The 20,830-nt window shown below is 52.6% G+C and overlaps 8 protein-coding genes across 8 annotated transcripts; 5 read left to right on the top strand and 3 right to left on the bottom strand.

Moving 5' to 3' along the window:
- Window positions 1-719: 719 nt before the first annotated feature.
- PV08_02480 (uncharacterized protein) lies at window positions 720-2,624 on the top strand (the record flags this gene model as incomplete). Its single annotated transcript, XM_016376838.1, has 1 exon — window positions 720-2,624. One exon carries the CDS (start codon window positions 720-722, stop codon window positions 2,622-2,624), a length of 1,905 nt encoding a protein of 634 aa, XP_016238408.1.
- Window positions 2,625-2,924: 300 nt separating this feature from the next.
- Window positions 2,925-4,287, bottom strand: PV08_02479 (uncharacterized protein; the record flags this gene model as incomplete). Its single annotated transcript, XM_016376837.1, has 3 exons — window positions 2,925-3,631; window positions 3,696-4,133; window positions 4,185-4,287. 3 exons carry the CDS (start codon window positions 4,285-4,287, stop codon window positions 2,925-2,927), a joined length of 1,248 nt encoding a protein of 415 aa, XP_016238407.1.
- Window positions 4,288-4,930: 643 nt separating this feature from the next.
- On the top strand, window positions 4,931-7,640 carry PV08_02478 (NAD+ synthetase; the record flags this gene model as incomplete). Its single annotated transcript, XM_016376836.1, has 6 exons — window positions 4,931-5,282; window positions 5,368-5,448; window positions 5,548-5,970; window positions 6,046-6,263; window positions 6,331-6,817; window positions 6,916-7,640. 6 exons carry the CDS (start codon window positions 4,931-4,933, stop codon window positions 7,638-7,640), a joined length of 2,286 nt encoding a protein of 761 aa, XP_016238406.1.
- A 665-nt stretch (window positions 7,641-8,305) lies between these two features.
- Window positions 8,306-9,103, top strand: PV08_02477 (GTP cyclohydrolase I; the record flags this gene model as incomplete). The annotated part of the gene is made up of 1 exon (XM_016376835.1): window positions 8,306-9,103. One exon carries the CDS (start codon window positions 8,306-8,308, stop codon window positions 9,101-9,103), a length of 798 nt encoding a protein of 265 aa, XP_016238405.1.
- A 1,013-nt stretch (window positions 9,104-10,116) lies between these two features.
- PV08_02476 (uncharacterized protein) lies at window positions 10,117-10,956 on the top strand (the record flags this gene model as incomplete). The annotated part of the gene is made up of 1 exon (XM_016376834.1): window positions 10,117-10,956. One exon carries the CDS (start codon window positions 10,117-10,119, stop codon window positions 10,954-10,956), a length of 840 nt encoding a protein of 279 aa, XP_016238404.1.
- A 1,074-nt stretch (window positions 10,957-12,030) lies between these two features.
- Window positions 12,031-12,963, bottom strand: PV08_02475 (uncharacterized protein; the record flags this gene model as incomplete). The annotated part of the gene is made up of 2 exons (XM_016376833.1): window positions 12,031-12,174; window positions 12,289-12,963. The coding sequence occupies 2 exons, from the start codon at window positions 12,961-12,963 to the stop codon at window positions 12,031-12,033; spliced, it is 819 nt and encodes a 272-aa protein (XP_016238403.1).
- A 1,970-nt stretch (window positions 12,964-14,933) lies between these two features.
- On the top strand, window positions 14,934-15,977 carry PV08_02474 (uncharacterized protein; the record flags this gene model as incomplete). The annotated part of the gene is made up of 1 exon (XM_016376832.1): window positions 14,934-15,977. The coding sequence occupies one exon, from the start codon at window positions 14,934-14,936 to the stop codon at window positions 15,975-15,977; it is 1,044 nt and encodes a 347-aa protein (XP_016238402.1).
- Window positions 15,978-18,944: 2,967 nt separating this feature from the next.
- Window positions 18,945-19,259, bottom strand: PV08_02473 (uncharacterized protein; the record flags this gene model as incomplete). The annotated part of the gene is made up of 1 exon (XM_016376831.1): window positions 18,945-19,259. The coding sequence occupies one exon, from the start codon at window positions 19,257-19,259 to the stop codon at window positions 18,945-18,947; it is 315 nt and encodes a 104-aa protein (XP_016238401.1).
- Window positions 19,260-20,830: the final 1,571 nt, after the last annotated feature.

Raw genomic sequence — 20,830 nt, 5'->3', positions numbered from 1 at the left:
CGAGAACTCTCAGTTTTCTCTATCGTCTTTACCGAATAAAAACAGCCGCCGGACCGGAGAGACAACAGACGTAGCTCCAGTTGGATCCAAATGTTCCCAATGAGCTGGAAGACACAAACCAAAAAGCCATTGACGAAGAGTGTGTTGCCTTATGAAGGTTCACACCAGCAACTGTTACGATTCTCACAGACAAATTCCATCCTTTTCCTTTCGTCAACCCTGTAATAAGCTGGGTGTATTCCGCACTTGAGACATAAAGAGGAGAAGGCAACAAGGCCAGGAGACACGATCAGAACGGCAGATGGTTCGAAACAACAGGAACGGAGTTCCAGATTTATACTCCCAAGAGCGCGCATGCTTAAACGTAGATGAAATACGGTAGAGTATATACGCCATGACTGAAGTCCGGTTTTTTTTGTTAAAGCACATATCCAACTATTCGCACAGGCGGCGTCCTCTCCCTCGCTGATTGGAGTATCTGGGGAAGGAGCGAGGACAAGGCGGTAACTGCTGCTTGGTGTATGTTATCAAGCAGGGTAGCGTATGACTGGCCATCGCTCGAATGACCCCCTGTTCTCGACTCTGCTTCGTCTATATGCTCTGGAATTTCGGCCAACGCTTCAACTCCGAAAGAAACAGACGCACAGCGACAAAGAGGCCTTTTCCGTTGGATCCGGTCTCTCCTCCTCAAATTCACGGTCTTGCAAGTTATTTGTTCAATGGCGGTCGGCGACGATCCTATGTCACGGAAACCCCGGGGGCTTCCCCTGCACGAGATGTGGAAGTCAGAGGATGAATACGTTGAGTCTCTCCTCTCGTTCGCTACAGGCTCAGATCTCTTTCGCAATCTCTGCGGTGGTGTACATATTTTGGACTTTCTCACCCGGGAGCCCGATTTGTATACCTACGTTCTGCCACAGGATTGGCGCGATTGGTTTGAACTGGTATCAATCGACGATGTGCTAGATCTTCTAATGCGCGCAGACCTCTCAAAATTCAAGAGCGGTAGCGTTCAAACAGAGTCTATCCCTAGCCCTCCACAGTCTCTATTAGAATACATCGACACGGTCCGCACACACAGTCTTCGACGAGACTTTCGCCCGGTCTCGGACAACATCGCCGACATGCCACGACACATCGCGGTTGGGATGAAAACCAAGAAGGCCCATGAAGTGACCAACTTCGCCGCTTACGTAGGTAGTTTGTCTGCAGAGGTATCCGAACGTCTAGGACAACCTGTTTCAGTTGTCGACTTTGGTTCGGGCCAGAACTATCTGGGCAGGACACTGGCGACGCCTCCTTACAATCAGCATGTCATTGCAATCGAGAAGCGCCACCACAATATCGTTGGTGCGAATAGGATGGATGTCCATGCAAAGCTAGCCAAGAAGGAGAAGATCATGCGCAATAAGAAAGAATACAAACGCCAGCTTGCCATGAACAACGGCATGCCCACGCCGCCACCGGAGCAAGCTGAAACCGACCTCGATCCGGTACTTGACACGAGCCTCGCCGAGCCCAACGTTACCTATGAACAATTTGGCCCTGGAAAGGGGTCAATGACCTACGTCGAACACGAAGTCCAAGACGGATATCTAGAGAACATCCTCACCCCTGCCACACTAGACATCAATGCGACGTACTCGCCCAACGCTAACCACAACTCGAATGATGATCTGCCTGAGGAGGGCAATCCTACACCTTGCTGCTCGCTCGATCGTTTCACTAGTTCCGACCGCAATTCCAACCCCGAACCCAAGCCAAAAGCAATGGTGATATCCCTCCACTCCTGCGGCAATCTCTCGCATCACGGCTTGCGCTCTCTGGTCCTCAACCCTTCGGTCGCCGCCACGGCCATCATAGGATGCTGCTACAATCTCCTCACTGAACGTCTCGGCCCCGCAACCTACAAACTCCCACAACTCCGGCCTAACCACCCCCGGCTCGAGGCCACCGGCAATGCGCATGACCCTCACGGCTTTCCCATGTCCCGGACACTGGAGACTTTCCCTCACGCGGACGGCGTTGGTGTAGGTGTCAAGTTGAACATCACGGCACGCATGATGGCAGTTCAGGCCCCGTACAATTGGGGTCCAGAAGACAGTGAGGCCTTTTTCCGTCGCCACTTCTACCGCACCCTCCTTCAGAGGATTCTCCTCGACGTGGGCGTGGTGAAGCAGTGTAGCGACCCGGCGCACGCTGCCGCAGGAGGGAGCATAACTGGCCGAGACGAGAGTGGGACGCCACTTATTGTTGGCTCGTTGCGGAAGTCATGCTTCACAAGTTTCAAGGCTTACGTTCATGGAGCGCTAGCGAAGCTGACAAAGGATCCCGTCGACGGCCCTATGATCGCCGAACGCACGAAGGGTGTTACTGACGAAGTCGTCGATCAGTATGAACAGGAGTGGGGATATGCGAAAAAGCATCTCGCTGTCATTTGGAGTCTGATGGCGTTCAGCGCGGGCGTGGTAGAGAGCATAATTGTCACGGACCGTTGGTTGTACCTCAGGGAGCAGCCTTGTGTGCAAGATTGTTGGGTTGACATCGTCTTTGACTACAAGCACAGTCCGAGAAATTTTGTGGTTGTGGGTATCAAGAAGCCAGAAGAGCAGAATGAACCTTGACCAACTCTGACCATCTTAGGAATGTCTGTTTCCACGCATTCATCCATCCGCTTCAGTCTCAATTACCAGCAGCTTCGCGCTTATAGTGAGATTGTCGGCATTATCAGAATACTGGTGATGATACAACGTCCACCAAACGGATACCTCTTATACCGAGAGGGTTGACAATCAAGCTGATCGATTTGTTCAGGTTCTACTATGACCTATCTATGCATCAGGTCTGGTAGCTCAACATAAGGGTTCTAAGCTTCGGCACTATCTGTCGATAGATTTGGAGTTCAGCTATCGGCAAGGTTATACTCACAACTTGTTCGCTGTCGCCAGCGGCGTCACACCTTCAAGGAAGCCACCGGCGACAACAGCCGTTATCAGTTGATTCGCGATGGCAGTTGGGGGTGGTAATCTCAGGTTGCCCTCCTTGTAGTCCTTGGGAGCGTCCTCACCCAAACCACTTGTGCCATTCTTCAACGCCTCCTGGATCTCTTCCAAAGTGAACCACTTCGCCATCTCCAACTCTGGGTCATGTTCAAGTTTGATCTCCTCGTCTTCGGGACTTGCCACCTGCCCAATGGCTCCGATCATGAGGTTGGCTGGATACGGCCAGGGTTGCGTAGAGTGGATCAAGACCCGAGATAGTATGACACCACTCTCTTCCCAGACCTCTCTGCGCACAGCGTCCTCGACACTTTCAGCGGGCTCAATGAATCCCGCCAGTGTTGAGAACCAGTAAGGAGGCCATCTTTTCTGACGGCCAAGGAGCAGGCGCTTGCTGTCATGACTGAGGACTGCCACTATGATAGTTGGGTCGGTTCGAGGAAATGTGAGGTTCGACAATGTCGTGCGAGTAGAACAAGGTTCCCTCTCTGGTGGATCTCTGGCTTTGTCCTTTGGCGGACATACTCGTTTACCCCCTGCATGTACGGACAGGGTCCTCTGTCCACACGTGCCACAGAAGGTATTGCGAAAGTTCCAATCGAGATAGTGTCGTCCTTGAGCGTATTGGGCGGCTAATGCTACGTCAGCATGCTGCCTCTACTATACCCAAGCCGGAGAGTAGATATCTAGACTCACCAACATCAGCGGGGAAACTCATGGCTCTCATGCCCTCGCTGAACTTCAGCCCTGATGCCAGGAACTTTTCGTTCAGTTCATTAGCCTCCTTTTCGTACGTGGGCTTCGGCGTGATGTCTATCGCCCAATGTGGAGCCCCGCAGAAATGTCTGAACTTCAAGCCGTCCTTCACGTTCTCGTCAATGCCGAGGAAAACCAACTGCGGTGTCTCAATTCGGGAGTCAAAGTCCTCCAACGTCTCTTTCTCCGACTTCTCGAATGGATTCGAAGGAACGAGGGTCTTAATCTCGTCATAAGTAGCATAGTGAATCTCAGTGGGCGACTTGATCAGGGGCGACAAGGTCTTGAACACCAAAAATTTCGTGGTAGGATGCGCGAACGCTTGGGCAAGGAAGCCGTAATCATCTCTAAGGAATGACAGTCTGTTCAAAGGGGAGCCTGTTGGGTTTTAGCCGTCGCCCTCCTGGGGGCGCCTTGCTTCGATATTACCTCCGAAATAGTTGGTCACCTCTTTTCCGAACTTGCGGCCCAACGCAGAATCGCGGTCTAGATGTGCGGGATGCGGGAGGTCGGGCTGTGGAGGAGGAGGCATGATTGTCGGAGGCGCAGGTGCAAAGATGGAGGGATGCTTGACACCAGGAGGAATGCGAGAATGCACAAATCTATACGAGCACACAAGGAGCGAAGGTTGACGTCTGGTACAACACACACGGAACATACAAAAAGAGAGAGATGGTGACAAAAGAAGCGGTACGAGTACCGAGTCAGGGATTGGGGAAGTCGATGATGAGAAATTGGCCGTCCAGCATTAGCAACCAGAGAGCCCTCTTTTGCGTGCTCTTCTCCATCATGGACTTATAATCCGAGTCTCGGGCTCCCCTATGAGAAGAATCGCCTCGATTACATGATCATCTTGTTGAGCATCGTACAAGCTTCGCCGTTGTGCCTCGGGCAGCGCGCTTGACTTGTGAGCGGTGGCGGCCGCGGGGTTCACTGCGAGATCTACCCCACTCACGTGATTTCAAGCAGCTTATGTAATATCCCAGACTATCGGATACGGCACTCCGCCCAATGACTTGACCTGCATTTCCGCCATCGGCAGCGGCCCTTGGCATCAAAGCAGACTTTCTCACAGGTATGCTCCATCAATAGGGACCTGGGATCAGAACCATCGGCCTGCAAAACAAGTCTACGTTTGTTAGCATATTGCCGTACCGTTGAGACCTATAGCGACGATGGGGAAGCTTATCACCGTTGCAAGCTGCTCTCTTAACCAGTCGGTCATCTTCCCCCTGCGTGACTCACCAAGCTCTAACAATCTCAGGTGGTCGCTCGACTTCGACGGCAATACTGAACGCATTCTTGAGAGTATACGGCAAGCTAAGGCTGCCGGGGCAAAGCTTCGAGTCGGTCCGGAATTGGAAGTTTGCGGCTATGGCTGTGCCGACCACTATCTTGAAGGCGACCTTTTCCTTCATTGCTGGGAATCGCTGGCGACCATTATCAGCAATCCAGATGTCAATGACTGTATCCTCGACATTGGGATGCCAGTGAGACACAACAATGTTCGCTACAACTGTCGTGTCAGTAAGTGAGATGAAATCATCAGCGAGACTACTTCGTTCGAAGCTATTATCCTTGCTATCTCGCTTTGAAACTGACTAGAGCACAGTCGTGCTGAACAAGAAGATTTTGCTCATTCGACCTAAGATGTCTTTGTGTGAGGAGGGGAACTACTTTGAGAGCCGATGGTGTAAGTTATCCCCAGTGTGGTCTGTTGGCACACAGGACCAACACTGGCCCCCGTTGCCGCTGATTGCTGCGGGATGTTTCATGCTTACGGTATATCTAGTCACTCCCTGGACCAGACAGCGCCAAATCGAGGACTACCCTCTTGAAGAGGCCATAAGTAGTATCACTGGGCAGCGGACGGTGCCATTTGGAGATGCTGTGCTCACAACCATCGACACTTCAGTTGCTTGCGAGACTTGTGAAGAGCTGTTTACTCCTGCCGCGCCCCATGTCCCAATGGGACTTAATGGAGTGGAAATATTTACCAATTCTTCCGGCAGTCACTATGAGCTGCGTAAGCTTCAGACTCGTGTGTCTCTAATACGAGAAGCGACAAGACAAAATGGCGGCATATACGTGTATAGCAATCAGCGTGGCTGTTCAGGAGATCGGCTATACTACGATGGTTGTGCCATGATTATCGTCAACGGCAGACTTCTTGCTCAAGGAAGCCAGTTCAGTTTGAATGACGTTGAGACGATCAGTAAGTTCCGCCCGTCCTATGGTCTTCGTCCTACCGTCATCCTATGGTGCACTTCGATGCTGACAACCCCCACAGCTGCTAATGTTGATATTGAGGATGTGAGAAGCTTTAGAGTGAGCCACAGCAGAAACTTGCAGGCTGCTCGAGCAGATCCTTATCCTCGCATTCACGCCGACATTCGCCTCAGCCATCCCCCACTAGAAGAAACAGGAACCATCATTTCCCCCTCGCCCGATATTCCAGTTCACTATCATAGTGCCGCCGAAGAAATCCAGTATGCTCCAGCTATATGGGTAAGTGATAACCTTGCTTGTTTGGCTGTTGCGATGACTTTGGGTGGTATGCTGACTGGCCGACAAGATGTGGGACTATCTGAGAAGATCTAGAACTGCCGGGTACTTCCTCGCTTTAAGCGGTGGTGTCGACTCATGCAGCACAGCTGTCCTAGTATATTCTATGTGCAGTCTCGTCTATGATGCCATAACGTCGCCGAAAACTCTGCCACACACCCGTGAGCTCGTCCTATCAGACTGTCGCAGAGTCTGCGCTCAAGAAGACGACTGGACTCCCTCCAGCCCTCAAGAAATATGCAGTTACATTTTCCACACCACTTATATGGGCTCGAAGAACAGCTCTAGAGAGACTCGTTCTCGTGCTGCTGCTCTCGCTAAGGCTATCGGAGCCTACCATGTCGACTTGAGTATCGATACCGTCGTCTCCGCGCTCTCCACTCTCTTTACAACGGTTACCGGTTTCACTCCGTCTTTTACATCATCAAACGCCGCAGAAGGCCTTGCGTTGCAGAACATTCAGGCCAGAATACGGATGGTTATCGCATACTTCTTCGGTACGTACTACATGTGCTCCACTAGACCGACCAGACAGCTCCTACGCATCCTTGCAGTCCTTTTACAGTACAAATTTCAGCTAACTGACCTTACACAGCACAACTGCTCCCGAGTGTCCGCAAGCGAAAAGGTAACGGTGGTCTGCTGGTCCTCGGCTCCGCCAATGTCGATGAACAGCTCCGTGGCTACCTGACCAAATATGACTGCTCGTCGGCCGATATCAACCCGATAGGCGGCATCTCCAAAGTCGATCTCCGCATGTTCCTCGCGCATGCCCGAGACAAGCTCGAGCTTCCACTTCTCCAGTCTTTCCTTGATGCGACACCCACGGCTGAACTCATTCCTACTACTAACGCGGACTCCCACACGCAATCCGATGAAGTTGAAATGGGCATGACATATGCAGAGCTCAGCGTCATGGGGCGACTCCGGAAAGTTCATCGCCTTGGTCCGTGGGGTGTGTTCGAGAAGTTACTACCTCTCTGGACCGCTCCACCCCCAGATCCCGAGACCATTGCTACTGAAGATCACGGTGCTCACTCAGACCCACAGTACGTGCACAGCGTTGCGCATGGTGAGAGCATGAGCCCCCGTTCTGTTTACGAGAAAGTGCGCAAGTTCTTCTACTACTACGCCGTCAACCGGCATAAACAGACGACGCTCACGCCAGGACTGCACATGGAACAATACAGTCCAGACGACCACAGGTATGACATGAGACCCTTTTTGTATCCAGCCTTTACGGCGCAGTATAGAAAGATGGAAAGCGCAGTGCAGGCGCTGGAAGCGCGAGAGAAGACTCATGGCGTGAACGGGGCCTGAATTTATGCCTAGACCGGCAATTTGCAAGATAGATCCCGTGGGTATGTTCATGTCCAACGACTGGACGACTTACAAAGCATATGGGAACCTACATCAATATACCTGCTTAGAAACAATTATTAGTCAAAGACACTCCAACACCTCGGACTTCGGATAACCTACCGTGTTGGGCCTTGCTAGTATGTCAGATATCGATTCTACCCGCAGGAGAAAAAAAGTTAAGTCAGGACCGCAGGACGTTCCGGCTCCCGTGCACCACCATGAACTTATGAATTGTAGCCATATCTCTGCCTTGAATTCCTACTGTTAGACACATCTCACACTTCCTCCCCTAGATGGGCTCCGTGGCCCTGTGAATAGGTGTCTGTCACCTTTCTGAACAAGCAACTGCACCAACGATTACGGTCCGTATTTGACTCTGCTTTTCGTTTGCCCAAATGAGTCAAAGCAACCAAAAAACTTCCTCTTCCGACCATATATCTCCCCTCCACCCAAAGCCACATTCCGCTGTACCCTCGTACCTTTTGAATGGCGGATCTCCTTTACACTCGCCCCCAACAACCAGTAGAAAGCAGGAACGCGAGAACCTTGCCTCGTCTATAAAAAGCACTTACGGGAGGAGAAGAACAGTAGATCTCGGTGCGCCGCAAACTCCGCCGAGAAATATGAGTACATCCTGGCTTGGCCTCGTCGATGGCGCGTCCAACGACGAGGTGGAACAGCCGGTCAAGCCACACGAACCGGCACGAGACGTCCGCGATGAAGCACCCATGACCCCTCCTGCTTCTCTTTCGCGGCCGGCAAGCCCTTATACTTTACATCCTCCTATCGATTTCGACGGACTGAGTTGGCCATGTATCGGCACACGAGAGAGGCGGGAGCAGACACCGGAGGAAGCACAAGCACGCCTGGACAAGCTTGCGGGCGCCGTCAAGACTATCTTCGAATGTATCGGTGAGGACCCCGAGAGGGAAGGAATCCGGGACACGCCGCAGAGGTACGCCAAAGCTCTCATGTACTTTACGAAGGGCTACGAGGAAAATGTGCAGGAGTTGGTGAACGGCGCCGTTTTCCACGAGGATCATGATGAGTTGGTCATTGTCAAGGACATTGAAGTCTTCAGTCTTTGCGAACACCACATGGTGCCCTTCACGGGGAAAATGCATATTGGATACATCCCCAACAAGCGAGTCCTCGGCCTTAGCAAGTTCGCGAGACTTGCAGAGATGTTCTCCAGACGACTGCAGGTCCAAGAACGGCTGACAAAGCAAGTGGCACTGGCAATTGCAGAGGTGCTGAAACCGCAAGGTGTGGCTGTTGTTATGGAGAGCAACCATCTCTGCATGGTCATGAGAGGAGTAGAGAAGACGCAGAGCAGCACGACGACAAGCTGCATGCTCGGTGCCATGCGGAGCAGTGCAAAAACGAGGGAGGAGTTTCTAACCCTCCTCAACCGCAAGTGAGGGAGATGAGAGTCTGATCTGTTTGGTACCACCACGACATGGTACACAGGGGGCAGATCGGTCATGGATTCATTCAACATACAATGACATCGCTCAACGTCGATTGTCATTTCGAAGGGCACATTCTGCCTAATCAATTCAACAACAATACCGTGCCGCTCAACATCAAGGCCATTTCTGGGATTCTGCAGAAGTTGCTAAAGGGCCCAGAATCACTGTTTCAGGACGATGATCGCCGTGCCCAACGTGCACTTTTCACCTACACAAGGCCCTATGTGCTCAGGCCTTTTCCACCGCCGCGTCAAATACATCGAGAATGATGCACTACAGAGACCTGTGAAACGCCACAACATCGTTTCAAACACCTTGGGCCGATGATTGGTTTCGCGGTGTCTCATACTATTACACTTCGTTATGGACGTTTATCTAGCAAGTCTGCTTGATTTGATGGACATTTGGCGCTCTTGAACTACCTTGTCGGTTCAGAAAGGCGGCGTCTTTGCGTCGCGTGGGGTCTGTACAAGCCGAACTGGAGAGAATAGTTTCGCGCTTCAGGATCTGTTACTGAGTGTATATAGGCGTGTTCCATTCTATGGATGGATAAGCTCACGCACATGATATTCCGCTCGAGCTGAGATTAGCTATTTACATACTAGCACAGGTATTTAAGTATATACCTACGGAAGTACCTGATATACCTGGTATGACTAGGGAGATACGGTACTTAGTGATATCGATGACTAAATTAATCGAAGTGGATATTGAACCGTCATCATCTCTTGTATTGTAGGAGTTCTCCTTATCATCGGGACGACCCGATCACGGCGATCTCCCAATCTATTTCTTTGTACCTCGGACTCTGTGGGTGAGCAGCCAGTGGGTAGTAGTCGTCGTGGGTTGGATGTAGTATATAAAGTTGATTTTTTCCGTTCACGACACTTCGTCCCCCTTGTACATCGATGGCATGATAAATACATCTACAACTACGACTCCAGCTACGTAACACAGCCAACATGGCACGCAGAATCCGCCTGGGCGTCATCGTCCCGTCTTCCAACACGGCGCTCGAACCACTCACGTCGGCAATCGTCTCGTCCATCTCCGACGCGGACCTCGACGTGAGCGTGCACTACTCGCGGTTCCGCGTGACGACCATCGACGTCTCCAGCGCTGCCGACGCGCAGTTCCAGCTCGAGCCCATGGTCGCCGCCGCCCGCCTCCTGGCCGACGCCGAGGTGGACGTGATAGGCTGGAGCGGCACGTCGGCAGGATGGCTCGGCTTCGACCGCGACGAGGTCCTCTGCAAGGCGATCCAAGACGCAACGGGGGTCCCAGCGACCAGCTCGATCCTGGCGATGAACGCACTCCTCCGAGGCCTTCAGAGGCGTGGCAGCAGTGAGTCCGTGGAAAAGGTGAAGCCGAAGCTGGCCCTTGTGACGCCGTACGTCAAGAGCGTCAACGATGCCATCCGTGCCAACTACGCCGCGATCGGCCACGAGATCACGCCCGAGCGGGAGCGGTACCTGGGCATGACGAAGAACACGGATTTCGGCAACGTCGACGAATCAACCCTCGACGCCATGGTCGACGAGGTGGTCACCGAGGGCGGCGCGGACGTCGTCGCCATTTACTGCACGAACCTGCGCGGCGCGGGCAGAGCAGCATACTGGGAACAGCGCCATCGTGGGAGCAACGGCGGCGGCGGCGGCGGCAGCGGCAGTAGTAGGGGCGTCGTGGTGCTCGACAGCATCGCAACGACGGTATGGGGCATGTTGCAAACACTCGACGGCGTCGACCCTGCCTGTGTCAAAGGATGGGGTGCGATTTTTCAACAACCGACAACCAACAACTGACTCGGGATCTACAAAACAACCCCTTGCCCTGACCTGGCCTGGTCTCGCGTCACGGGGCCTACCGTAGACCGTCCAAACGCACACAAGGGTTGGTACGACGCACGCCACTCCCACACCAAGGTTAGACTGCTGTGGAATCTCGCTCTCCACGTCGATTTTCAGCTTGGGGTCAAGGAAGGATGACCACCGCGACTCGTTTCCATTCCCGAATGGGGTTACTCAACCCAAATTCAGCCTTTATGATCCTAGATATCACATCATCGGTCATAATTTGTTGCGGCCCCGTACAACGAGGAAGAGTGTGTATACAATATACCGAATCACGTTCACGGTGGGAGCCTCCTCAACGAAAATCGACGGGGCCCCGGATCTTTCTTCCGCTTCATCTTGAATTTGTTCTCAAGTGGATCACAACCTTTTGACTCAGATCCCTTGCGCCTCCTCCATCGACGTGGCCCATCTGGAATGAGCAAGAATCTCTCGAGCCGCATAGTTTCAGGCTTGCACGAATTTTTTTCAGACGCGGTACCGAACTCCAGAAAATTCGACAAAGGGTCACGACAGTGGTTAAGGTTCGATTCGCCACTGGATCACTTGGTGGGTCTTGCACCCAGTACATGAGGAAAGCTTTCGAGACAACAGATGCTCGTTCGTCCCCGGCCAGAGTCGAACCGAGTGCAGATGTCGGAGTTTCGAGACGCTATTGCACGGCCAAGCAGCGACAAGGCATCTGCAAGGGGACCACAACTGCGACATGGCCCGTAGCACTTTTCCGGGGTCAAGGCTACGCGAGTCTTTGTGGATGGAGTCAGCCTCGACTCTCAAGCGGCGTCTTTCGGGCTTCCCAGACACACTGGGCTTACCTCTCCTTGGTATGCGCGTCCGATATACAAGTGCACACACTCGCACAAGGAGGGTGTTGATTTTCATTACCTAATAAAACAATCCAAAAAGGTCTGTTGTGGTGTTCAAGAGGCGACAAGACTCAGGAACTCGTAGCTTTGTTTACGTCCTTCTCCTTGCTACCCGGAGCTGCAGGGAGTGCAGCAGAAATGATATCACGTTAAAGCAAAATCACACCTCGTAGTATTTTTCATACAGCGGATCCTTATCTCCTTCTGCAATTTCGCGCCAGTCGTACTCCAGCTCCTTTGCCAAATCTCGTGCCACATCTAGGCCGCCGTAGAACTGTGCAATGAAAGCCAAGGTCCCGTCCATCTGCAGCTCGTTAGGAAACTGTTCTGACCAAAACGACAGGAATGCGCGAAGGCAAAAAAGGAAAAAGAAAACGTTTTCGTCGCCGGCAAACAGGAACCATGTCACCAAACTTACCCCCGCGCTAATACCTGCCGACGTCCAGATCTCGATGGGCGTACTTCCTGACGCCTCAGACGGGAGACTGCGAACCCACCGAGCCCCGTGCTGCCACGATACACCGGGATGCCGGCCGGCGACATCATCAAAGCGGGACATGTTGGTCGTCGCGCGACGGCCGTCTAACAAACCCGTGAATGCAAGGGCGTAGGACCCCGTGCACACAGTCAAGATGGCGGTGCTGACATGCGGGATCACCTTGGGGATGAAGTCGACCAGGGCTTGGATGTTGGATGACTTGCTGCCGTCTGGATGAAGGCGAGTCAGTCGTGTGCCAACGCCGCCCGGGATGAGCATGACATCGAGAACCGGCTTGTCCGCCCCGGGTGAGTTGAGCGCCTCCAAATAGTCTGCGTACGTGGTGTCTGGCTGGAGGTATTGGTTGAATGCAGTGTTGACCTTGTCCCCCAGTTGCGGAAACGCCTCTTGAAGATCAAAAGTCCACTGCGCAGATTGTGGCACGATGGGTTTGACGGGCACCGGGTCGAGACTTTCTGCAATGAATTTGAACGAGAGGCCGGGCTGGCTATATGAAAGCAGGTTTAAAATGTCGAGCGGACCGGCGAGGTCGAGAAGCTGAAACCCAGGAAAGATCGGCACGATGAAGTGCTTTGGAGTCGAAGACGACGCCATGATGTTTGGTGTGGTGCTGAGAGGAGAGGTCGGCGGTGAAGGTTGCGTCCAGAGACCTAGGTAGGAATTGATGTTGTTGTTGTTGAAAAGAAGAGCAATAGCAAGAAAGAAAAAACACAAAGAGTCATGCACCACAGACGAGGGAGACGCTGACAATGATATAGGCTTTGCCTGCCGACGCATCGGCTGTTAGTGGCTTGGTGGAGTTTGTGCTCGTATGGGATCGACTTGCCCGTTCTGGGCGTATTACCGCTTTCAGCCACCACGAAGCAGCAAGTCGCTAGGCCGAGATGAGCATGACGCTGGTGGTCGCCGACGGACAAGGGGAGATGGACTGTGACTGGGCTGTGACTTGACGCTCGTGGTCACAGACAGCCAAATACGACGAAGTGACGCCTGTGCTCGACAACAAGTACGATGAGAGGTAAGATGAGCTGCCGGAAAGCCTCACCTACGGCCCTTGGTCTCAAGGGGCGTGCACGGTGTTGATAGAAGCCCTTGGGGGGCGACTGCGGCCAGCTACCTAGGTATCTATCCAGTAAGTATACGCTCTTCTAGGCACATACAAGCTACATACCAGAAAGGCCTCACAGCCGCTTCCTTGCCCCCAGGGGCCCTGACCAGTACTGCCGGTCGTCTACGCCAGCGAACTGCTGACAAACAAGGCGCTCTTGGTGACGCACTCGGCATCCTCATCAGCCCAGAATATCGCTGCTACCAGCTTCACGGCTTTCAGGTCCTCGCAATCCAGTCTCCGATGACTTTGATGCCTAAGATCAACCAGCCATCAACGTCTACTAGCCTCAGTCACACGCCGTATCCGCTGCGCCTTGACGGTCCCGAAGGAGACTAGTTTACGCCTTCAACGCGGCTTTGACGAGCATTTCCATCGTGCGGACCCCGTATTTTTCTCATCGAGTCTCGACTTCTTCCTCCCGTTTGATTCTGTTCTGCACCTCGACCAGTCATCGTCGACGACTCTTCACCGACCGCGCCACTCTGATGGCCATCTGACTCTTTATCGACCTGTCCTTGCTTCCACCGATCGCCAGACTCCAAATCTACCAAACATGCCTCGCACTCTATCAAGCCAGGCACACGATCGCAAGGCCTTTCCGGCCTGTTTGCCTCCCTCTCAAGGTTTGCCTTCACAAACGCGCACTCGATGGGTGACGCGCGCCTCAAGTTCCCCTTCGTCTTTCCTCTTAATGCACGAGACGTCTGACTACCATGATTGGCTTGCCTTGCATGCACATATAGTCTGTCTGTTCCATTGACTTCTTTTCTTCCTCCGCAACTGATGACTTTCACTAAAGGTATGTTGAACTTACGGTTTGTCCATCTCTGGTTCTGTTTCAATGGCGTTAAACTTGCGCCCTGCTTTCACCAAAAGTTTCACTACATTGATAAAAAATCAAACTCAGCCATCTATGCCTCCACTCTCCAGAGGTTTTCCGATGTCCTAGGAGCACCAAGAGTTTCCTGTCCTCCGGCCAATCCGTTCATCTGTTGCTGCTGTTCTACTGGGGGCGTTATTTCGCATGTGTGCCCAATTATACTGATATTCTCGGTTGAGGGCCCCAACAACTGTGATTCCTCCTGCTTCATACCTTCAAAACGATCTCATTTAGGCTCCAAGTGACTTTTCCACGGCCAAGAGAGATCCTGAAAGGTTATACTTCATCAAGTCACCTGCTCTGAGGACCTTTCGGGAGCCGTCCCAAACAAATACTGGAGGCTTGAACGTCCATGAGGACCTTCGTGCATCTATCGATTTCGACCTTTTCTCTTTTTTTCGTCTTGCCAGGCATTCTCTCTCTCGATGATATTGCTTGGCCACTAAATAGCCTTCGCTCCCTTACGACCATCACTTACAAAGCCCTTACACCATACCTACACTGAGACATACGGCATCTCCTTCTGAATTTCCTGACCAACAGTCCTCTTCGACATATGAAGTTGTGTACAACATGACTAACTTCACTGCCATTAACACTGCTCGTTCCCGTACTTTCTCTGCCAATGCTCATATCCGCAGCGGGACCCGCCTCGGCACCAGGGGCTGGAGCAACAGGAGGACCACCGGCTTCGATCCAAAGTGGGAGCCGTACGTCCGGGATTGCCTTTCGAGAGTGCAGCAATATTACGATGGGGAGGAGGATGCACAGGTCGATGTAGATCGTGCGGTAGCTATTTGTGCTCTTGTCGATATGAGAAACTCTACCCAAAACAATGACGATGTTGAGATGGCCGACGCCGAGTCTCGTCAATCCTCTTCGTCTTCCGCAGCCACTCAATTTGCATCGAGCAACAGGGCATCATTACCTGCTACGTCGGTCACGTCCCAGTTGATAACGCCTTCGACAACCACTCCGATTGTCACCCCGACAATCACTCCGACAATCACCCCGACAGACCTTCCGACACGCCCATCGTCCCCAAAACCGGAAACGTCCCGCAGGGCAAAAAGGGGGAAGCGCAGTCGATACAACGACAACGACGACAACAAGAACAGATCACCATCGGACCATTTCGCCCACCGATTCAAAATGGTCATGAATACTCGGTCCAGCAAGAACGATGACCACGAGAAATTCAGTGACGCACAGCTTCACGGCCTAGGATCCGTACTACTGCCCGCGGAAATAGAGCTCTACAAGAGCCTGAACATCTCAGAAAGTGTCTACCGGTGCCAGCGTGCTCGCTTCTTCCTCGGCATTGCCGCCTTCACCGAGGAACTGCGCCGACGCAAAGAGAAGGGACTGCTCGCCAAGTCGCCGTGGAACATTGGCAGATCGCAGTTCCAGATGTTTGGCAACATGGACGCGAACAAGTCGAGCAGAGTGTTTGACTTCTACCTCGAACACGGATGGGTGCAACACCCCAAACAGACGGCAGAGTCTCTCCACACATACGAGACAATCTTCTCCCAAGAGCACCGGAATGCGCTCCACGCAGAAATGAGGAATTGGGGAGCGAAGAATGGGAAAGACGACGACGTCGTCACAGTGTAATAATTTGTGATCGAATGAACATGGATGACGGATTCTTGTCAACAAGCTGGCATTTTACAGGAACGATAGTCGACTAATCAAGCTAAGAAGGGAAGGATCAATGTGTATGGATGGATATTGCCCCCTATTCGGATTTACGGCCGGACAACTTTACAGATGTGCAACACAGAGTCGGTGCTCAAAGAAGAGTGTTGTGTGTTTATGCTTTGCAAATTTTGGTGCTGCATATGAAACAGGGAACAAGGTGTATGCCTGGGTCCAGCAGCCGGGGACATTTGGGAGTTCTGGGGTGTCAGAAGTTGGCCCCGTCGAGATGGTGTTGGGATTCAAAACGGACGGTACAAGGCCTTCCTTTTCGGCGTCAACAAGGATAATAGAAAGGAAGGTTAAGGCTAAGGCATCTGGTCTCTTTTGGTTTGTGTTGGGTTTGGGTTTGGGTTTGGGTTTGACGGCACTTGGAGACAAAATGAAGCAGTGGTGTGAACCAAAGTCCTCTCCAGCACCTCACGTCGACTCACTTTCTATCCCCAGGGTGGATCCTTGCGTTTTGTGTTGAGTATAGGTTTGGGATTTGGCTTGGTTTGGGTTGGATTCCAACGGGGAAGGACATGGACCTATACAAGTTTGAAATCGGAGAGAAAAAAGAATTCGACAATGACCAGTCGACCAAAAAAAAAATAACCCGATGGTTGAAGCGAGAATCTTGAGCGAGCCTTAGACCAGCATGCAGAGTGATTTGATAATTACAAATAATGCGCAATATGAATCCATAGAGTCAGTAAGCGATGGAGATTGAAACATTACTTATGTCGTAAATGCCATGTAGAATTGTTTCTTGTCTTGTTGTTGTTGTGTTGTTCTAGTTTTGAGATTTCCAACTTCCTCAGCACCGCCACTTGGGAAAAGCCATGTCAGGAGGGAATCAACTGGCACAGAGCATTAGAAGAACAAAAGCACAGAAAACATCCTTTTTGGGTATCTTGGAAACTGATCTGCAGAGACAGTGAGACGGGGGTTGATCCTACCAGCAGAGAGCGAATATCATAACGCCGGCGCCAGGAGGGGACGAATGTAGCAGTTCAACAAGCTGCTGTGGTGCTCTTTCTCGTTCTCGCGAGACGGTGCTGGCCGCAATGGTCACCTATTTCACGGGCTGCAGCTTGCAAGGGGCCGACATGACAGTCAGGCTCACAGTTCTCGTCCACCGACATGCAGCGGGCATAGGGCATCACACTCGCACGACAGCTATATGATGGGTGTCATATCCAGGATGGCAGAAGAGCCAAGGCGACTCCTACACCTCACACATGCTCGTCAAGTGAAAGAGAGCCTCAGGGGCCTCTCATGGCTGTCGATACAACTGGCGGTAAGGGTTGTCTTGCCACAGCAGCCGGCGCGGTCCAACTCATCCAACGGTTTCTCTACTTCTGCAACCAGCAACGACGCCCACATATTCACAAGTCCGTTTCCTATTCGGCGATCCAGGGCAAGAAAGGCCACCATTCAAGGGCCCTGTGCAAAACCCTACCGAATGCTGTGGAATCAGGTTAGGTCTGTGTGCGCCGTTGTTGCCCCCGTCGCCCTCCCGGTGTACAACACCTGGCCTCCCGGGGTGGAAGAGGCCAACCACAAAGATGTGGAAGCCTGCATTCCATGCAGTTGAGAGGCGGAGGAGCTTGGGACTGCCGAAGACCCCTGGCGTTGTTGAGCGTGCCCGTTCTGGGGCATTGGCAATGAGGAGGCCACACCTACCTGAACCCCCTTGAGACAGGGCCAGAAGTACCCAGACGAGGCAGTACACAAGCCGTTTGCCATCCTGGTCATAAGCCATTGACTCCGTTCAACTGCCTAATGTGCCTTGGTCAGTTCGAGACGCGCCATTGCAGAGTTATCTCCAATTTTTGCCAAAGCAGAGGCCTGGAATGTAGTCAATAGACTGGCTGCTTACACCCTGTCGGGAACAGGGCTGTGTATGTGCATACACCGCTTCTCCCAAGGATTGCACTGCAGACAAACTTCAAAGGTTGAATCCACCTTCACGCTTCAGATGCATTCGACCACTTCTCACTGGGGGCTGTTTAGGAAAGAGGATGGGTTACGGCAGGGCTTGAAGGGATGAATCCTTCATGCAGTTGTCAGCAGAGTCCATCTCCAGCAAGAGTAGAGAAAGCATTGGTCGATGAGATAGGTCTTCATGGTCCCAAGGACTTCAAGGGCGAAGATCTTCTGAGACGATATCAGTCGACTTCGAGGCTCTGCTCGCCGTCACCCGTACTCCACGCTGCCCCCGAAGTACCTCGGAAAACAGCATCTTCGCTTGACGCTGGGTGCATCAGACGACTTTGCGAGCGGGCCGAAGCCAATTAAACTCCTCCAAAATCCTCTTATCACCAACATCGCCCGCTGGGAACACAAACTGAGGTTGCCCGAGCAAAAACAACAGGTGTATACCCACCTATGTACGACACTGTCTGCCGTTTGAATCCATCGACTGAGGATCACCTTCGATTATTACCAAATGAAGCAACAGCTTCGAGGCCGAGCGAAATATATGTGGGCTTTCGGCTTTCTCGGGACCACCTGCGCTGGATCTAGATGCTGGAAACGTCTTGAAAGTTGAGGGTGCCCCATCGTGTTCACATATCACCAAAACTACTACGGGGCTGCACGAATGAGTATCAGGCTGAGACATGATCAGCACCTGCGAGCGAAGCAAGAGCTCAACACGAAAGGCGCAAAACGATCGTCTGTAGTGACAACCCAGTCATACCAGAATAGCACTAGCAAAGGGAAACCACCCTCTTCCTCAGTTGATGAGGATGCATGCACTGCGGGTTAGCCTGGGTAACTGTACAACGTACGTGTTGATGCTCTCCTCCACTCAATGACCGACTTCAGTGAGGCCGAACCACGTGGCAGGGTCCGCAGACGAACGCTGCACCTCAAATGAAAGTGACATGGAGTGACCTAACGGAGATTGTGATCCTGCAGCCAATTCTCCTCAAGTCCGAATTTGTCGATAGCATGGTCAAAAATCGAGGTCTGACCAAGTGTAAGGGCATCCGGGTTGCGGTCTGTAGCTGGCCTTGGCTTGATGGACCTGTCCATTCGAGACATGGTTGATCTCGGTACTCGCTGGGGAATGCAACCGAGTTCGAGATCACGGATCATGTGTGGCGGCGACGCGAAAATGATGTTCAACTCTGGTTCAGCCAGTGAAGTCTGCTTGACTTGACGAGACACGACGGTGGCTGAACGGGCTATGGTATGCCGTAGAGCCATGGGGCTGGCTTACAGCCCTCGAGATTGGCTCAGGTTTCGAGGACAAGGGTATGGATGTTTCCACGGTCGACAGCAGGTTTGATCAGCCAACCTCTGGCGTTCGGCGTCTACCGATGCTCCCTTGAACCTCGTATCCCGAAGTATTGAGACATCGCACGCATGTCGGTGCAGAACAACGACCTGGTGACCCACACTACAGCGGCGTAGTGTATGTCTACTTGATGCAGACTGCCACGGATCCGTGGTGCGGCCGGGATCTATCTCTCAAGGCCGTGTAGGAGAAATTAGAACCAAACCAACTTGTACCGTCTACTGAAAATTGAGACGCGCCTTTGCCTTTGGCCCCTTTTGCCAGAGATGGAAGGGTTGCACGTGACGCGGTTGTTCACGTGATCGGGATACCCGCGATGAGTTCGACAGCCACTTTCAACGACGCCATCGAGCAACTTTTCCCTGCGGGTTTCAACCTCACACGTCAATTGTTTGCTAGCCAAACACTCGCAAGCAAACATTCTACAAGCCACCGACGCCCTTCCTTGAGACTTGATGCTGCTATTCGCTCTTCATTCTAGGACCAACTTGAACGTCTTCTCTGGGATCATCAGGCAGCCTGAGACTTGACTGGGGGCCAGACAGCGACTTTTGGCTGGCTAGGTTGCGGACGTTTCACAGACTCGGGTCACCCTGGTCCTCATCGACAGTGTGTCTGAGTGCAGAGGTACTTGGGAGTGTCTGATTGGCTTCTGGGCCCCGTTCAAAGCGGCACGTAAGTTACTCCTTACTCAAGGACCAGGGCGCGTAATGCATCCTCGTGAGATTCGCGTCGTCTGTTTCCGGCGCCCAGAATCACTCAGAAAGCAAACTTGTGTGGAAGAGTGTCCAGAACATGAGGCTCGTATGAGGTTGGGCGGTCAATGCCTCTTCAGTCCTGATTCTACACTATATGCAGGTGCTGTCCGAATTTGCTCTCCACAAGCCGGCGTTACCTGAACCCCCAGGAATACTCCAGCGTTTGTTCAACAAGATGGAGAAACATGCGCGAGCGTCAATTCTCGCTCCAGATCGAAGCGTGCGGTTTTCAAGATTGCCGAGTCGGATACACTTCGTCTCCCCAAACCCCGCCGAGCCAGTAGCGACATGTATGTATGGCTCGCATATGACAGGATCTTGATCAAAGGCTAGAAGAGGCGAGACGGGTCGATCCGAAGGTGCAGGGATGGCCAAGGAGCACGATAAGGCACGGAAGAGCAAGGCTGCCCAAACCAGAGCGAGTCGGGATTGGGCGAGTTTTGGTGGATCAAGCTCTGTGACGACTGAAATCGCCACCATTTCTTCACAAACAACGCCTCGCTTTTGCTCGTGTATCCGACCCAGCCCATTTTTGCCTGCCCATGGACCTATGCGTACCGACCCCTGGACACACCCTGCCCACGGTCGCTCCTCAGCGACCTTGGTCTACCTACTTGGCCACATCCCCACGGTGCATCCACGCGAGCTGGACTACGGACTTTGGATCCTGGTCGATTCCATACCCGTCTGCATGTTGCTCCGCCTTTGGCTTCTATCATCTC

This window comes from Exophiala spinifera (assembly GCF_000836115.1).
Source record: "Exophiala spinifera strain CBS 89968 unplaced genomic scaffold supercont1.2, whole genome shotgun sequence".
In the NCBI taxonomy this organism is placed as follows: Eukaryota; Fungi; Ascomycota; class Eurotiomycetes; order Chaetothyriales; family Herpotrichiellaceae; genus Exophiala; species Exophiala spinifera.
This window is presented reverse-complemented; position numbering and strand designations above follow the sequence as displayed.